The 17,745-nt window shown below is 32.7% G+C and overlaps 2 protein-coding genes across 2 annotated transcripts; both read left to right on the top strand.

The window, feature by feature from the left end:
- The first annotated feature begins 788 nt into the window (after positions 1 to 788).
- Positions 789 to 4,258, top strand: LOC133829921 (transcription factor MYB63). Its single transcript, XM_062259762.1, has 3 exons — positions 789 to 1,172; positions 2,635 to 2,764; positions 2,854 to 4,258. Exons 1-3 carry the CDS (start codon positions 1,034 to 1,036, stop codon positions 3,881 to 3,883), a joined length of 1,299 nt encoding a protein of 432 aa, XP_062115746.1. The 5' UTR covers positions 789 to 1,033; the 3' UTR covers positions 3,884 to 4,258.
- Positions 4,259 to 7,311: 3,053 nt separating this feature from the next.
- On the top strand, positions 7,312 to 15,939 carry LOC133829920 (uncharacterized). The gene is made up of 17 exons (XM_062259761.1): positions 7,312 to 7,571; positions 8,424 to 8,619; positions 8,769 to 9,077; positions 9,167 to 9,256; positions 9,761 to 10,234; positions 10,370 to 10,477; positions 10,661 to 10,791; positions 10,892 to 11,024; positions 11,398 to 11,752; positions 11,867 to 12,381; positions 12,493 to 12,672; positions 12,946 to 13,104; positions 13,378 to 13,452; positions 13,978 to 14,155; positions 14,501 to 14,652; positions 14,935 to 15,150; positions 15,244 to 15,939. Exons 1-17 carry the CDS (start codon positions 7,360 to 7,362, stop codon positions 15,892 to 15,894), a joined length of 4,134 nt encoding a protein of 1,377 aa, XP_062115745.1. The 5' UTR covers positions 7,312 to 7,359; the 3' UTR covers positions 15,895 to 15,939.
- Positions 15,940 to 17,745: the final 1,806 nt, after the last annotated feature.

The raw sequence follows: 17,745 nt of genomic DNA, 5'->3' as shown, positions 1-17,745 counted from the left end.
TTTGGCCTTATATTATTTCAATCTTAAACAGGTAAGAAATCCTTCTCATATAAACAACTTACCAGAAGTAGAGAACATAATATCCAATACTATATATTTAAATGAGACATGGGGCCAAAAGCTTTGAATCTTTGATGATGAAAACCCCTAAAAGTCTTCCATGCTGAACCAATTAATAATATATACATCCAAGGGAGGAAGTATTTAAAAATATTAAAATATATAATAATTATATAAGAATGATGAGATCATAAACATTGCTAGTGATGCGAAATCATATTTTTTCCATGGATGGTTGTGATCTTATCAACAGTCCAATATGTTGACTATCATTGGATATATCGCAGACCACATTATCATTGACAAAAAAACCAGTAAATGAAATATTTAATGGTGTCCAATACTATTACGAGTTATATACGTTATTGATGAAATTTAATATCATATCTCATATATTTTTTAAAATTTAATATCATGTTTTACATATTTTAATTTAATAAATATTATAAAAAAAATCACTAATCACTTATATGATCTCATTTCACGGTGGTGTTAGACACTATTGGTGACTAATAATAATGCTCAAATAATAATGATAACCACACATATGAATTATATATGTATATTTATTTATATTAGGAGGCAGCATAATTACTTATAATAAAAGACAAATATATGGGATAATTAATTAATTTTGGGAATTTGGGATATATCAAAAAATCTTGGTGGATTTATTTTTTTCCCCTATTTATTACATCAAAGTGGGTACCCCATTTTGAGGCATGACCCTTGTGAGCTTTTGAAGATAACAACATAATACTTCTTTCTTCTCTCTCCAAAACCCATATAAATACAGATACACTCTCACATATATATATTGATCATGAATAAATATGTGATGTAAACAAAATCTCTTCTTGTCTTTTAGGTATTCATATATATATATATATATATATATAGAGAGAGAGAGAGAGAGAGAGAGAGAGCAATTAAAAGAGGTCATTATTATCATTATTATTATTGAGATATAGACATGGGGAGAGGAAGAGCACCATGCTGTGATAAGAGCCAAGTCAAGAGAGGTCCATGGAGCCCAGCTGAGGACCTGAGACTCATCTCTTTCATCCAAAAATATGGCCATGAAAACTGGAGAGCTCTCCCCAAACAAGCTGGTGGGTTTTTTTTTTCTCTTTCAATTTTTGAACTTTATTTCATATATATATATATATATATAAATATATACATATATGCCATTTCTCTCTTCTCTTAATTCTCTTCTATCGTTCACTGTTTGATCTTCATAAGGTATCATAATTCTCCATGAGACAATGTTATATTGTTTCTGCAAATCCCAGAAAATCTGTTTGGTCTTTGATTTTTCTTCAAATTATTAAGAACAGATTATTATGTTCTTCTCTATGAGTCATTTGGTTAAATTTTGGAGTTTGATTGATAGTTTTAGTGATCTATTTTGTTTGTTTTGGCTAGCTTTTTCATCTTCTTATTCAAATTCTCATGGCCGTGTGTCTTATAAATTCAATAAAAAAGTATTTTGAAGTCATTAATTATCGAATAATGTATTGCTTTTTGTTTGTCCTGAGCTAATAATTACTTGGCAATATTAATCAATTATTGTTTTTATTGGTCGAAATTCATATATAGTCAATAACGTAGAGTACATGGTATCATCACTCATTTGAATTATATGTATATATATATAATATATGTACTTTTTACCTTAGAATAATAATAAGTTGGAAATTTATTCAAGTTTGAAACGTCTTCTTAATATCACCTTTTTTTTTTTTTTAATTTTGTTATATTTTAATCTCCAAAAATGAACATATATATCTGGCTTTAAGAGAAAATAACATCATACCAAATTCTCTTCTGGATATATATACATATATTTTAGGACAATTCATATATATATATACTAAAAAATCAAGGTGTGATTACCCAACCTTGCTGTCATTCCTTATACAATAATAATAAACATTATAATACTATATATATATAGAAAAAGCTATTTAATTATTTCCCTTCTTTATATTTACCATAAAAATTCAGATAACATAACCCAAAAAGCAATTTTTTTTATATATATTTTTTAAAATATCTTTGGCTTAAATAAATAATATATTATTGTAGCATAGATATGGCTAAGGTTAGGAATATCTTACCAACATATAAAGAAAATGTCATAATATTTTTTTTTATTATTATTAAAGTCACATCGTATGTGTCATAATCGAACTCAAAAACATTGAGTCTTTGCATGGTTATATATAGTTGAGTTTGGTGTCGTTTTCAACATTTTCAACATCAACGACCAAACTCACACAAACAAACACTGCACTTACTTTTCGATTACTATTTTGTCAAATAAATACATTTAACTCAAACCACGAAAATAAACAAATTGAAAAGAATTTAGACACACGATATTTGATTATCTTTGTTGTGTTTTGTTTTTTTCAATAAGCAACAAAATGTTTCTTCAACAATAATTAAAACATGTCGATTTTCGTTCACATGATTTTGAATAATTAATTGGTTACTTAGTTAACAATTAATCATTAAATAACATTATTATTAAATTATTTTTGTGGGGTTATTTTGGTCTTTTTACAGGATTACTTAGATGTGGGAAAAGTTGTCGTTTGAGATGGATTAACTACCTAAGGCCTGATGTTAAACGAGGGAACTTCTCTATAGAAGAAGAGGAAGCCATTATGAAGTTACATGAAACCTTAGGAAACAAGTAATTAACATCTCTTACTCATTTATATATAAACTTATTTTATTTATATATATGTATTAATTAAATAAATGTTATTTTTTCATGAATAGGTGGTCGAAAATTGCATCCCATTTTCCAGGAAGAACAGACAATGAGATCAAGAATGTGTGGAACACTCACTTGAAAAAGAGATTGTCCTCAAAAGATGACGATCAATCCAACCCTAATAATAAAGGAGATGATCAATCAAAAGAAGAATACTCCTCCATAACATCTTCTTCCTCCTCTTCGTCTAGCACTACTACTTTGTCTAGTGGTAACAAGAGAAGTAGTAGTGTTCAACAACAACAACAACCCGAGCATGGGAGCCAATTCGACCTCGAATCGCCCCCCAAGAGGGCTCGAATCGAGGAGGACGAGAAGGGTAGTGTTGATGATCAGAAGGAAATCCAAGACAAAATCAAGCAAGATGATGATGATGATAGGAAGAAAAATGAGCCAAATGAACAAGTATTGTTGGTCATGACAAGAAGTACTACTACTTCTTCTGCTTCTTCCTATGATTCAAATGTGTCAAACAATAGTGATCAAGTTGGGGCTTCAAAGCTTGATCATCAAGGAGAAGTGGACATGGATTTGCTATTTGATTTCAAAGGAGCTTATTATGATGATGATGTTAGTGGCCTATTATTGCAAGAAGAAGTGAATAAACCAGAGGTAGATTATTATTATGAGCCTATTATTCCATTGGAGACTGACTATGACTTTTGGAACATGTTAGATAGCTTAGGCACAACTATTCAGCCAAATAATAATAATAATGAAGTGGTGCAATTAGTACAAGGCTCTGAGGCTGCTGCTGCTGCTACTACTTGTGATCATGACCATGGTCAGAGCTCAAGTTTTGGGGTATTAGATGACCAATTTTATGGCTCTGATGAGATTAATGAGACTAAGAAGTGGTTTAGATACTTGGAAAATGAGCTTGGATTAGAGGCAGGAGGAGTTTCAACTACTGAAAACGACAATCAAAACCTTGCAATCCAAGATGTACGACAAGAAGCTGATCTCTTTCAGTATCATCATCATGACGTAATAGAGGCCAAGTCAGATTATCCATCCAATTTGTCACAAAGTTAGATACAAAATCATCTTATAATCATAATAATAAATTAGTAATTAGTAAGTGACTTTAAATTAGGTTCTTTTGATGTAATGGTGGATTATTTTGATTGATATGTCCATTTCATTCATCTTATTTGCAAAGTAAGCAAAATACAATTAGTTAGCTCTATATATAGACTAGCCTCTATATCTATAGATATATATATATATATCAAACAAATACATAGTGAAATTGTATTGTCTTTTGACTTGTTCAATGGTTTTTATATCTATATAGTCAAACATATTTACTAGTGGGTAGGTATATATATATAGAGTACATGTTCTCACACGTACTTTAAATGTACTGACATTTATATTAATAAAAAAAATACAAAGTTTTTATTATCTTGACTTGAAAGTACAGTGTTTGGTGATCGACAGTTGAGATATATGAATCCAAATTATTTGCTGAAATGTTAAGCCAAACTACGACTCCTTCTATTGACTTTTACGTGGGAGATTTAATGTAAGTGTTTGAGTCAAACAAAAGTAGTGTGTATGGTATATAAGTTAGGTTCAACTATAGTTATATTATAAAAACAATTATATATATTTTTTTGAAAGAGAAATCATATTAACATAATTTGTTAAAAGAAAATTGGGGTAAAATATGTTGACACTTGTGTGTGTACTTTTACAATTGGATCTCACCAAACAAAAGTGAAAGTAACTTTATTATTTGGTCTACTTTTGCTGCTATATATTATACATTTAAGTTAGAATTTTATCAACGTTTTCTTTTATTAATTTCTTTTTCTTTACCGAGATAGGGATTTTATCAAATAAATCAATCGATTCGTGAACGTAATAATCAGGTATGTTAAACATTTTTTTATTTTGTTTATCGAGTCAATAATTCACTTAAGTAATAGAGTTTTACCAATGCCAAAACATTGATAGTGAAATCCGGCATAATTTACATGGGAAAATTTATTCAACCAAATCAACTAGGTTGTTTAGGGTGTGTTCGGTAGAATATTCAAATTCAATTTTATCATTTAAAAAATTTAAAAATAGTGGGATTTACAAAAATAAGTGATTGGTAAGATGCTTTTTAAAATAAAATTCAAATCAGTATTATAATATTGTGTTATAAAATCAAAAGTAAGAAAATCACATTTTTTTTTATTTCAAATTATTGTATCCTAAAATCCTACAAATTTATCACTTTTTTATATTTTTAGATTCCATACCAATCAAATATTCAGTTTTTTAAAACTCAAAAACAGTTTTCAGATACTGAACCAATCACATTTTCAAAAACATATTATCTAACTATAAATTCAAATTTTATTTTAGAAACACATTTTTTGAAAATACAATTTTTTAATCACGAACCAATCAGACCCTTAATTTTTTTTTATCTCGTTCAATCTAAATCCGAAAAAATCGACAAAAACACAATCTGAAAAACTCAAGTACTTTTCTAGTCTACTCAATTACTAATGTTAATTAGTGATCAAACAAAGGGCAAGAATCAACTCAAATATCTTTCTTTTAGAATTAGTAATATAGAAATATATAGCTAATGTATGAGTCACTCAATTCAATATTGTAAAATAAAATGTGTGACACTAATAAAAGATAATAAATAAACAATATGGTGAATACTAGCACTACACTAGATATTGGACTATATAAAAAATAAAATTGTACACGATATATATTATCTAAACAATCTGAGTAAAAGATACAATATATAAAAGAAATATTGCGTATTTAATTAAAACTTGTAGAGTTAATATTAATTATGAATCCCATCTTGTCCTAGATCGTAATCATATTTTAATGAAAAATTAATATTAGTGAATTTACAAGTTGATTTTGAGTTTTCGAAAATCTAACATATATATAGTTTTTATTGTCCAATGTACGTTTATGATATATACCAGATAATAACTAAAATAATTTGCAAGTATAGAATTAATTAAGCGATTATACTATTTTGGATTATTTCTTTTGTCTCATTACCTGGTTGGATTATGTATTTTAATCAATTATTTTTTAGATCTTATGTTTTGTAAAATGTTTTAAATAGACTCCTGAATTTGATTTTGATTAAAGTTTTTTTAACTAAAATCACAAATAATTTACCAAATTAATAACTCAGAACAAATATACAATTATTTTGCTTGACAAACTAAGTTATTTTATTCAATTTTTTTTATTATCAAAATTAAGTTTAGGGATCTATATAAACTATTTTACAAAATATAGAGTCTAAAAAATAATTTATTAAAACACAGAATCCAACACAGATAATGAACCAAAATAAAAAATTTAATTAAAATAGTATAATCCTAAAATTAATAGTGGATCTATGATTTTCTACTGTCGAAGTGGTACATGAATAGTATATAAATTGATAGGGTAAAATATAAAAATTACATGTTATTAGAATGCGCATATTAATACAAATATTTAAAATAAATTACATATAATTTTTTTAGATGGCCCAAAGATTCATCTAATTCCACTATTTTTATATTTTAAATATCGCAACACTTTAATGTTTCTTTTTTATCATCTTTCTAATTTTAGTTAAAAAAATGTATATATATATATAAATCAAAGTTATATCAATGATAAAACAATAATAAAATAATAAAATTTCGACCAAAGTTGAGACACATGGTCTAAATTTGTGCCTTTTTCTAAGGGGTAAATTTGTGCGTTCAAAGTAAAAAAAGAACTATTTTTAATGAAATATTCATTTCTACAAAAAAATTTTAAAAAAAACGACATAAACAACAACAATATATAAAGGACATAATATTGACAAAACGATGATAAAGTGTGTCTCAAAGTAAAAAAAAATATGGCATAAACATTAAACAACAATTTATAAACGACAAAACAATGATAAACGACAATAAAGCGTGTCTTCTCTCTCAAAATTAAAAAAGACACGGCAATAGAAAGAGTGCTTCTCAAAGAAAAAAACGACATAATATTGAAAAATGACAACAAAGTTTGTCTCAAAGTAAATAGAAAACGACATAAACATTGACAACAATTTATAAATGACATAATATTGACAAAACGACAATATGGCTTCCCTATCAAAATAAAACACGACATAAAAAATATAAACGACAATGAAGTGTGTCTCAAAGTAGGAAGCACAAAAATAACAACAATGTCAAACGACATAATATCATTAAAACGACAGTAAAATGTGTCAAATTAAAAAGGACATAACTATTAAACAACAATTTAAAAACGATATAATATAGAAGAAACGACAATAAACCGTGCCTTCCCTCTATTGTAAAAAACGACATCTTGTACCAAAAACGACATTATAATGTCTAAAGTAAAAAAAAAGTCGTAAATAACAGTAATATATAAACGACATAATCATAAAGAAACGACAATATTCTGGAAGAAATCAGAAGAAAGAGTTCCCTCGTTTTGGTTCGGGTCTCTCTTACCTCCCTCTCTCAACAATGGTGGAAATCGACGATTACCAAGAACCAGCGGAAGCCATAGAAGACGATGAAGGGAAAAGAATGGAAAGCGGTGTCTTCGAGCAGCTAAAACCCTACTGCTTAGAGCTTCTTGTGCTTCTCCAACATCCAAAGAAGCATTCCCCTGCCATCCCTTCCTTGCTTCAATTCCTTCGCCAATCTCCACCCGATGCTCTCCAGCCATTCTTCGAGTGAGTTCTTTAGCCCGTAAAAACTATGCACTCATGTTCAATCTTTACCCGTACTGATACATATTCATTAGTCAGTCTTCTGTGGTTTGATGCATTGAACTTCTCGAGTATCAACCTACTTAAGGAAACTATTGTTCAGACTCTTTAAACTAGTTTTATTACTTGTTTTGAAGTTTACAATGAAAGGCATAACTTTAATTTTTTCACTGTCCATTTTGATGTATAAAAACGAAATATTTTGAAGTTTTTTTGTGTGTGTGTGTATTGAGCGATTTTGGGTTAGTTTTCAGGGTCATGGACATCGTATAGAAGCTTTTTAAGTTTCTTTTCAACTACAGCTAGATTTTTATGGAAGGACCAATAGAAATATATTTAACTTTTGATGATTTTGTTCTGCTTCTTCACGCTAAACCCACTTCTGGATTTATTGATCAGGCTAGTTGACCACCGGATGAGACTTTCATTAGGCTCTAATTAATTTGTAAGAGTTTAAGAGCGTTGCCAATGCCAATTATTTTGTTTTTTGTTGAAGATGACAATATATGGCATGTTGTGTATGAGCAATATGTATGCCCTGTAGCTCAGGTACTTTTAGAATTGTTGTTGGCAGCAACCTCAATCTTAAATTACCATAAATTTTCGTTTCTCAAGTTGCACACATTGAGAAATTTGATATATTTGTTGAGCTTGTGTAGTGAAAAAGACTTGCTAAAAAAAAGGAATGAAAAGTTGGTCTATGGGGTTATTATGCTCTTTTCCCTTTCACTTTGCCAATTTCAAAAATGTCAGTATAAACATCTTTCATGTTATTTGATTGTATTTTTATGGCCAACATATTCTTTGCCTTTTCAGTTATACCTTGTTTCCGTTGCTGCTTCTACTGGATGCTGCAGTTGCCTGCAGATCCCCAGAGAATGTTGATTCTGGAAGAATTCAGAAATTTAATGACCCAAAAGTACCTCATAAAGTGAGTGATGCCGTGGCAGAAGGTGTGCTTCAGTGTCTGGAGGAACTTCTGATTAAGTGTCATCTTGGCTCTGTGGAACAGGTACATGTTGAAAAAGCCATTTAACCTGATTTGTATATGTTTTCTATTGGCTTAAGTAGCAGATGATAGTTATACATTATCGTTAGGACTTCTATTATTAATAAATGCGGTAATTCATCTGAAGTCTAATGTGTAATCTCCTTCAACAGATGGTTGTAGTCTTGAAAAAATTGACTAATGGGGCTCTACTTTCTCCATCTGATGCTTCAGAAGAGTTTCGTGAAGGAGTTGTGAAGTGTTTCAGGGCACTACTTTTGAGTTTGTTCCCGTGCTCTGATGAGTTTTGCACCTGTAAACAGGCCTTTAATTTGCCTATGCTTTTGGAAAGCAGAGATATGAAATCTATGCCTGTTAGATCTGCAAAGTATGACTCAGAACAACATGATTGTTTACTTGCATTTCTTCAGTCTCAAGCTTCCTCAGCTGCTGTTGGACACTGGCTATCTCTTCTTCTCCAAGTATGTGAAATTGCTTTACTTAGCAATTGATTATTTGGGAAATTTGATTAGTTATTAAGTTTTAATGTCCTTTTGATTTTATGCAAAAGGCTGCAGAAACTGAGGCGGCCCGAGGACATAGAGGCAGTGCAAAGTTTCGTATTGAAACCTTTATGACCCTGCGTGTACTTGTTGCTAAGGTAATGTTGTGACTGTCAATAAGTGATAACTATTAGGAGATTTGACAATATTTCATTCTTGTGCTTGTTCCTGTCTGTTTGTGGCTTCATTTTCTAATTCTAGTTCTTACTCATCCTTCCTTCAAAACAAGGTGCTTCCTTGACAAGTTTAAGAAAGCTTTTGTTTTTGTTGCAAATTCATAAAACTTAAGTATTCTACTCTCTAACTCAAATAGTTATAGAAGGAAAACTGAAAAGGTCTAAATGGAAAGTGAGTCACATCCAACTTTTTGATCTGAATGTCAGTGAGTGAACCCTATACCAGAAATAGGGAGTGCAAGCTTATACTAGACTAGAATTTTGTTTTAAGGGTATTCTTTTTTTCTTTTTCAAATATTGTATATTTCTTTGGGTCTAGTGAGTTAAAAATATGTTATTCATAATTCTATAAGCTTACCTTATCCTTTTAAGCTCTTAAATATTTTGTAAAAAATCAAGTTAATTTCATTTAGTGTACTGGTACAGGTTGGTACTGCTGATGCTTTGGCTTTCTTTTTACCTGGCGTTGTTAGTCAATTTGCAAAAGTTTTGCATGCCTCAAAATCAATGGCTAGTGGAGCTGCTGGAAGTGTGGAAGCTGTTGACCAAGTACTTAGAGGTCTGGCAGAGTTTCTCATGATAGTTCTGCAAGATGATGCTAATATGTGTAGCCTTAATGCTTCCATGGATATTACTGATTTTGTTTCAAACCAGTCTATATCCACTCAATCTTTCATGGAGGAGCTCCGAAACTTGCCAGTTAAGGCTCATGGTCAAAGCACATTTGTGGAAGAATCGAGTGCTGAAGTCAAGAAAATGATTACTCCTGAATCTGAAATGAATGGGCAGAGAACCAATTCTGGCAAGGGAATTGGATCTTTGCATGCGAATCGGACAAAAGAATGGATTGAGAAAACTTCAGCTCATGTGGATAAACTATTGAGTGCAACTTTTCCAAATGTAAAACGTCCTTACCTTTGAACTCGTGCTAGTAATTTTTGTGGGCTGTGGTATTTTGCAATTGGATTATTATCATTTTTTAAAGAAGCGATTTTAAATCTTATTAAGGATCAGTAAATTATTAAATATTTTCAGATGTGCATTCATCCAGCAAAAAGAGTGAGACAAGGACTCCTAGCTGCTATTCAGGGTCTGTTATCTAAGTGCAGTTGCACACTGAAAAACAGCAGATTGATGCTTTTGGTAAGCTTTAAACTTAGATGGTTTAGTTTTTTTAAAACAAGAAGTTTATTTTCTGTTTATTAAAGAAAATGAGATGTGTATTTTAAAAGTGATATGCTCTATGGAAATCTAGATTTCTAGGCCCTTTATACTATATGAGCTTGTGTTTTTTCAAATGATAAGTTGATTGTTGCCCCTATGCAGGAGTGCTTATGTGCCTTGGTTGTTGATGATTCTGTAGAGGTGTCAGCAGCAGCACAGGACTTTCTTGAAAATTCATTCATGTCGATTGGGAAAAAGTATTTGGAGGATGATCTTACTCAGATTTTTAGCAGGTTTGGGCTTCATTGATTGGAGATAGTATCTTCTACTAAAATAAACTGACTATTTTTTTTATTTCATTCATAAATAAGTTTTTTTTTTATTTTAATCCAGACTCATCGATAGGCTCCCAAAAATGGTGCTTGGGAATGATGAATCTCTAGCAATTTTACAGGCACAACAATTACTCGTGATAATATATTACTCTGGTCCTCAATTTTTGGTGGATCGCCTCCTTCAGTCTCCTGTATGTGATTCCTTTCGTATGATGTAAACAGAACTCATTAGTGTGCCTAGTGAATTTTATTAATTGGGTATTTGATGGATATGGCATAAAATCAGATGTATAGCAAGGTCAGATTGGCAACACAATTTCAATCCTCTTGTGATAAATCATATGTAATTTAAATGAACAAACCAAATAAATGGACCAGAGCCGTTGCTATTATCCCTTTGAACAGTATTTAGAAGATGCTGCTTTATTTCTTACTCTTTTGCTCCTCCTTCATGATAGTGGATTTTAGTCTTATGTATGTACTAATTGTATATGTAGTTACAACTTAGATGAATATGTCCTTTGCTTTTTCTTTATGCTAATAATTCTCAATGATCATATTTAGGTAACAGCTGCTCGATTTTTGGAAGTCTTTTCCCTTTGTTTGAGTCAGAATTCCGTATTTGCTGGTTCTCTTGACAAGCTTGTGAGGACATCCTCGGTAGGATACCTTGACTCTGTTGCACAGCTGAAAGGTGGAATTAATTTGATTGGTGATCGCCTGACTATAATGTCTACTGCTCCTAAAATTTCAGAGTCTGCAGTTATTCAGGAAAAACAAGTAACATACCAAGAGGAAAATACCCATAAGAATTATGAGCTCCCACGCATGCCTCCTTGGTTTGTCTATGTTGGAAGTCTAAAACTATACCAGGCTCTATCAGGAATTCTAAGACTAGTAGGCTCATCTCTAATGGCAGGTAATATCTCTTTGGATAGTTATTATTATTATTTTTTTGTATAAAAGAAATTCTTTCAGCTGCTGTCCTTTCCTCTGTACTTACATAGCAAATTTGATTTCTGTTTCTTTCTAGACTTTAGAGGTGGAATGCATCTGTCACTTATTACAGAAATTCCTCTTGGTTACTTGCGGAAGTTGGTCTCTGAAGTCCGTATGAAGGAATGTAACAAAGAGTGCTGGCAGTCCTGGTATAATAGGAATGGCTCAGGACAGTTGCTACGTCAGGCAGGCACTGCAGTGTGTATTCTAAATGAGATGATATTTGGTATATCAGATCAGTCTAATAATGATTTTGCAAGGAGGTTTCAAAAGTCATGGAAAAAGGAAAATGAGATTCAAGAAATTGATGATAAGTTGTCTGATAGTCAGCCTTATAAAAGCATGTTTACCAAATCAAAGTGGAAAGTTTCACATGATAAGGGTGCAAGGAGTCATCTGATAGACTGTATTGGTAGAATATTACATGAATATCTAACCCCTGAAATCTGGGATCTTCCAATAGAAAGCAAATCTTCTGTTTTAGAACCTGATTATGAAGATGGAGATATCTCTTTATACTTCTTTCGTGATACAGCTATGCTACATCAAGTAATAGAAGTCTTCCTATTGCTGTGTATAACATTGCTAAATCATATTTTATGTCATATAGCTCTATCAGCATACATGGAAACTGATTAAGGCTTTGTTGTCTTTCAACAGGTTATTATAGAAGGAATAGGCATCATTAATATCTGCCTTGGAGAAGATTACTCTTCCAGTGGCTTTCTCCATTCATCTTTGTATTTGTTGCTTGAGCATCTTACCTCTTCAAATTATCAAGTCAGGAGTGCCGCTGATGCTGTTTTACATGTCCTTGCTGCTACAACTGGCAATCCAACGGTAAGGGTTGCAACAATTAGCCCTTTTTTAGTTAGTCCCAGATGCTGTTTAAACCCCAAACCTCTTACTCTCACGCACACCCACACACTCACCCAACCACTTGAGGCTACCTCAACCCCAAGTGCTATCTAACTATAAGTTATGTGATCAGAATTCATTATATTTTATGACTCTATTGTAACTGGAGTGATTCGACAGTATATGTATGTGGTAGAATTTTATTTACATTTTATGAGTCTAAAGATACTGTTGTCTTTTCCATTTGTTTTATAGGTTGGGCACCTAGTATTGGCTAATGCAGATTATGTGATTGATTCAATTTGTCGGCAACTACGTCATTTGGATCTTAATCCTCATGTCCCCAGTGTGCTTGCTGCTATGCTTTCCTATATTGGAGTAGCTAATAAGATTTTGCCCCTATTGGAGGAACCGGTATGCCTTCTAGACTTGATGTTTAAGGACTTAACTGGTTCTTGGTCTTGAAGCCTCATTGAGATTTCTTTCCATTCTAAAAATGGTGGATGTATTTCTTTGTTTAAAGAGTCATAACTTAATTCAGTTATTTGAAGATAATTCCAAAAAATTTGATGTGTTCATTTGTATCTATGTATTTGAGTCCCCGTGGTGTTATAATCACTTTTATATTAAATTCAACGTGTGAATGGATGCTTTTAATTAATAATATTCATGATTTGATATTTGCAGATGCGCTCTGTTTCACTGGAACTTGAAATTCTTGGCAGGCACCAACACCCTGAATTAACTATTCCCTTTCTAAAGGTTATTTTTTATTCCTTCTATGTTTTTGCAGTATCACTAGTTCGCACATATTATTTTGTCTTTTTGGTTGATGCTCAAAAATCTTCTAGGAGCTACACTAAAGAACTATGGTTCTTAACCTATTTACATTTTTTGCTAGAAATAAGATTTGCTAACTATTTTAGATTGGAAATAGAAATCTAACCAGAAAAGTCCACATTTACTGCCTTTGCAATCTTGTTCAATCCATGTTTGGCTTGAATTTTTAATAGATTCAAATCTTGGTGACTCCCTGATCATTGTATGTTCATTCCTACATTTTATTCTGATCGTGCTTGCTAAATTGTGAAAGCTATTATCTTATTTATTTGTTTACATTTCCACATGCAACAGTTGCTACAAAATTTATGTCTGTCAAGAAAACATGTAACTGCTTTTGAAAATTCACAATTGGACTCAGTTATTTAACCTCTTTATGCAACCTTTGCTACTAAATTAATGTGTCTGGTCTTGTACAAATATTATACTCATTGTTTCTTTTTCTAGGCTGTTTTAGAAATTTCCAAGGCAGCCAGGCGCGAGGCTCATTTATTGCCTGAACAAGCCGAGTCTTATTTTACTTACGTGAATTCTATAAGTAATACCGAAGTGAATGAAACAGCAGAATCCAGTCAGGCTCTAGGACATGATAATTCTGACATTGATACGGCTGACATGGAAACAGGTTATTACTTTTCTATTATTATTTTTTTCATTTTATGGTGTTATTGTTAAATTTGAAGTTTAGTTTTTATATGTTAAAACCTAAAACTCTCTATCTCTCACCCACCCACCCACACACACGCACACACAGGTGAAAAGAGAAGAAAATGATTTTCTTGGATCCCATATATGTTATATACTTGAATATATATATATGCTTTCTTTCTTCTTTTCTGTTTTTTTTTAAGAAGTCTTTGTCATTCATACTTATTTTCATTCTCTATTAAGCTATATTTATTTTTAATTGTGAATTTCAATGCAACTTTAAATCTGTTGTTTCTTAGTTTAATGGTGATGTATTGTGTAGAACAATGGGAGAAAATTATGTTTAAGTTGAATGACTCTAAGAGATATCGACGAACTGTTGGATCTATTGCCGGTTCATGTATTACGGCTGCAACCCCACTACTAGCTTTGGCAAATCAAGCAGCTTGTTTGGTGGCCCTGGATATAGTTGAGGTATATTTTTACTCCATTGTTTTTTCAATTTTCCCAATCAGTAATGAATGGTGCATTTAAAACCAGATAGCCACTAACATGAACTCTAAGTAGATCCTTTGCTTAGCTTAGTATAATTCCATTATTAGGAATGTGAACTTGCAAAGATAATCAGTTGATGTTAACATTATAAGATGCTATGTATCCAAAAACACGATCTTAAGAAAGCTGACTTACTGTTAACATTGAGATTTGGGGACATTTTTTTTCCTCTTTTCAATACTTGCTTTTCCAAATATGAAGGAAGGTGTTATGGCATTAGCAAAAGTTGAAGAGGCTTATAAACAAGAAAAACGCACTAAAGAAGCAATAGAAGAAGCAATCCAGTCACGTTCGTTGTATCATCTTCAAGATACTCTAGATGCTGCAGATGAAGGTTCTGATGAGAATAGGTTGCTTCCAGCAATGAATAAGATATGGCCCTTTTTAGTTGTAGGCGTTCAAAACAAGAACACAGCGGTAAGTAGTCATTTCTTTCTCTACACTTCCCCTTGAATAACACCTATATTTAACTGATGAAATCAAATCCTTTCCAATTCTCTCTATACTCAGGCTGTTCGTCGATGTTTAAGTGTGGTAAGCAATGTTGTCCAAATTTGTGGAGGTGATTTCTTTTCACGTCGCTTCCAAACCAACGGTTCCCACTTCTGGAAACTTCTCTCCTCATCGCCGTTCCATAGAACCAATCTGAAGAAAGAGAAGATCCCTCTACAACTTCCTTACCGAAACTTTTCCAATTCTTCAGAAGACTTGATGGCCGAAACTTCCAGCCTGAAAGTTCAGGTTGCTGTGCTGAACATGATTGCTGATTTGGCCCGAAATAAGAGAAGCGCTTCGGCATTGCAAGTAGTCCTGAAGAAGGTCAGTGGTCTTGTGGTGGGGATAGCTTGTAGTGGCGTGGTTGGACTGCGAGATGCATCTGTGAACGCTCTTTCCGGACTAGCTTCGGTTGATCCTGACCTTGTGTGGCTTCTTTTAGCTGATGTTTATTACTCAATGAAGAAGAAAAAAGACATACCTTCACCACCTATCTCAAGTTTGCCGGAGCTGTGTGAAATTCTGCCTCCACTTTTGTCATCAAAAGAGTACCTTTATGCTCAGTATGGAGGGCAGACTTATGGTTTTGATGTTGAATTTTCTTCTGTTGAAACTGTATTCAAAAAATTGCACTCTCTTGTTTTTACTCACCAAATGTACAGTTAAAAGACATTGTTGTCATAGTTATAGATAAGAATATCATTTTTTTTTTGCTAGCACTTTCTCTTGGTTTTTTTCGGAAGCAAAATAATGGAAGGTTTTAAGTTTACATAGGGAGTCATACTTTAATACTCTAAAAAATTTTTTACGTAATAATATTTAAATTTATAATCTTGGTGTAACTGTTATTACTCACTGTGCGTTAAGTATCCACGTAGCACAAAAATCTAATTAGTGGCGATAATCTTCAAAAAAATTCAAAAGTTACACGTAATTGTTAGATGAGTTGTTCTTAGTCTGTTAGTTAGTTACATATTGTAACCATTTCTGTTATTGTACAGCTGTATTTGTATTCAGTTATCTCTTGTATATATATAGAGCTTTGTCTCTAGTTGATCAATATATGAGATTCATTTTCATTCTGTTATAGTTTCTTAACATGGTGTCAGAGATTTCACTTTAATATTTCTTCTTGCTTCCGCTTCTCTATAATCTTGTTCTTCTTCTCCTTGTCAATGGCGGCTTCTGCTGATTCTCCGACGACGGACACGGTGGCGACTACCAATCGTTCATTCTCCACACATTCTGATCCATTTCATCCAGTTGTGTTTTCGCATAAGATCTCAGTCAAACAGGATCAACATAATTTTCTGTTATGGCGTCCTCAAGTTCTCTCTGCAATCAAAGGTCATCGTCTTCATGATTATATCTCTGCTGACTTTGTTCCCCTGCACGGTATCTTTCTGACGCTGATCGCATTTCTGGCACGGTCAATCCACGTTTCTTGGAATGGGAGGTTCAAGATCAGCTTCTCTACTCCTGGTTACTTTCGTCCATGACAGAAGGTGTTCTCACTCGTGTTGTTGGCAATGCCACGTCTGTTGCTGTTTGGAAGGCGGTTGAGGTCTATTTTGCTACTCTGACTTCTGCCAAGATCGATCAGTTTGTCACTCAGCTTCAAAATCTCAAGAAAGGCTCGCTTTCAATCAATGAGTACCTCCTTCGTATCAAGTCTGTGGTGGATCGTCTTGGTTTTGTAGGCCACCATATCTCTGTTAAAGATCATGTTGCAGCTATATTCAAAGGTTTGCCATCCGATTATGATACATTTGTCATTTCTGTCAATTCAAGAAATACTCCATATACTGTAGCTGAGATTGAATCTCTGCTCTTGTCTCAAGAGCATCGAATGGAAAATCATAATAAAGATTTGGATTCTGTTCATATGGCTTCTAATCGTGTTTTCCGAAGCAAGGGGAGTACAACTCATGCCTTCTCTGCTTCTCATGATAATAGGACTCGCTACAACTCTACTCCTTCAGTTTCTGGTCGTGGAGGTCGGAATGCCTGGAATCCATTTACTGTTGCTCCTCGTGGAGGCTTCTCTAACACCAACTACTCTGCATCTTCCAGAGGTACTCAGTCATCGTCGTTTGCTTCTTCATCAAATTCTAGCACTCCTTCAGGGTCTCGTCCCACTTGTCAACTTTGTTCAAAACTTGGTCACATTGCGTCTAGATGCTATCAGAGGTTCAACATGGATTTTCCTGGTGTTGGTGCTGCTAATGTAGACAAACAATCAGCTAATTTGGCAACATCTGATACGGTTGTTGATCCAGCTTGGTATCCTGATTCAGGTGCGACCAGTCATTGTACTGCGGTTGAGTCTAATTTCACTCGGAAGGAACCTTACTATGGCTCAGAACAAGTTCACATGGGTGATGGCATGGGCCTTCCCATTCAGAATGTTGGTAAGCTTTCCTTCCAAACCCAGTTTTCCCTAAAATTCTCACTCTCAACAGTAATACCTAAATCTAGAATTTGATGATTTTAGACTAATTATTTAATGTCTATAAA

Source organism: Humulus lupulus, chromosome 4, assembly GCF_963169125.1.
Source record: "Humulus lupulus chromosome 4, drHumLupu1.1, whole genome shotgun sequence".
In the NCBI taxonomy this organism is placed as follows: domain Eukaryota; kingdom Viridiplantae; phylum Streptophyta; class Magnoliopsida; order Rosales; family Cannabaceae; genus Humulus; species Humulus lupulus.
The sequence above is the reverse complement of the archived record's forward strand: the minus strand, read 5'-3'. Positions and strand labels throughout refer to the sequence as shown.

Bases quoted from the DNA above. Each gene is read 5' to 3' on its own strand.
- LOC133829920 (XM_062259761.1), top strand. From the start codon at position 7,360: ATGGTGGAAATCGACGATTACCAAGAACCAGCGGAAGCCATAGAAGAC. The intron at 10,792-10,891 runs GTTTGGGCTTCA...ATTTTAATCCAG, and splicing joins CTTACTCAGATTTTTAGCAG to ACTCATCGATAGGCTCCCAA. The intron at 11,753-11,866 runs GTAATATCTCTT...GTTTCTTTCTAG, and splicing joins AGGCTCATCTCTAATGGCAG to ACTTTAGAGGTGGAATGCAT.
- LOC133829921 (XM_062259762.1), top strand. From the start codon at position 1,034: ATGGGGAGAGGAAGAGCACCATGCTGTGATAAGAGCCAAGTCAAGAGA. The intron at 1,173-2,634 runs GTGGGTTTTTTT...GTCTTTTTACAG, and splicing joins AGCTCTCCCCAAACAAGCTG to GATTACTTAGATGTGGGAAA. The intron at 2,765-2,853 runs GTAATTAACATC...TTTCATGAATAG, and splicing joins CATGAAACCTTAGGAAACAA to GTGGTCGAAAATTGCATCCC.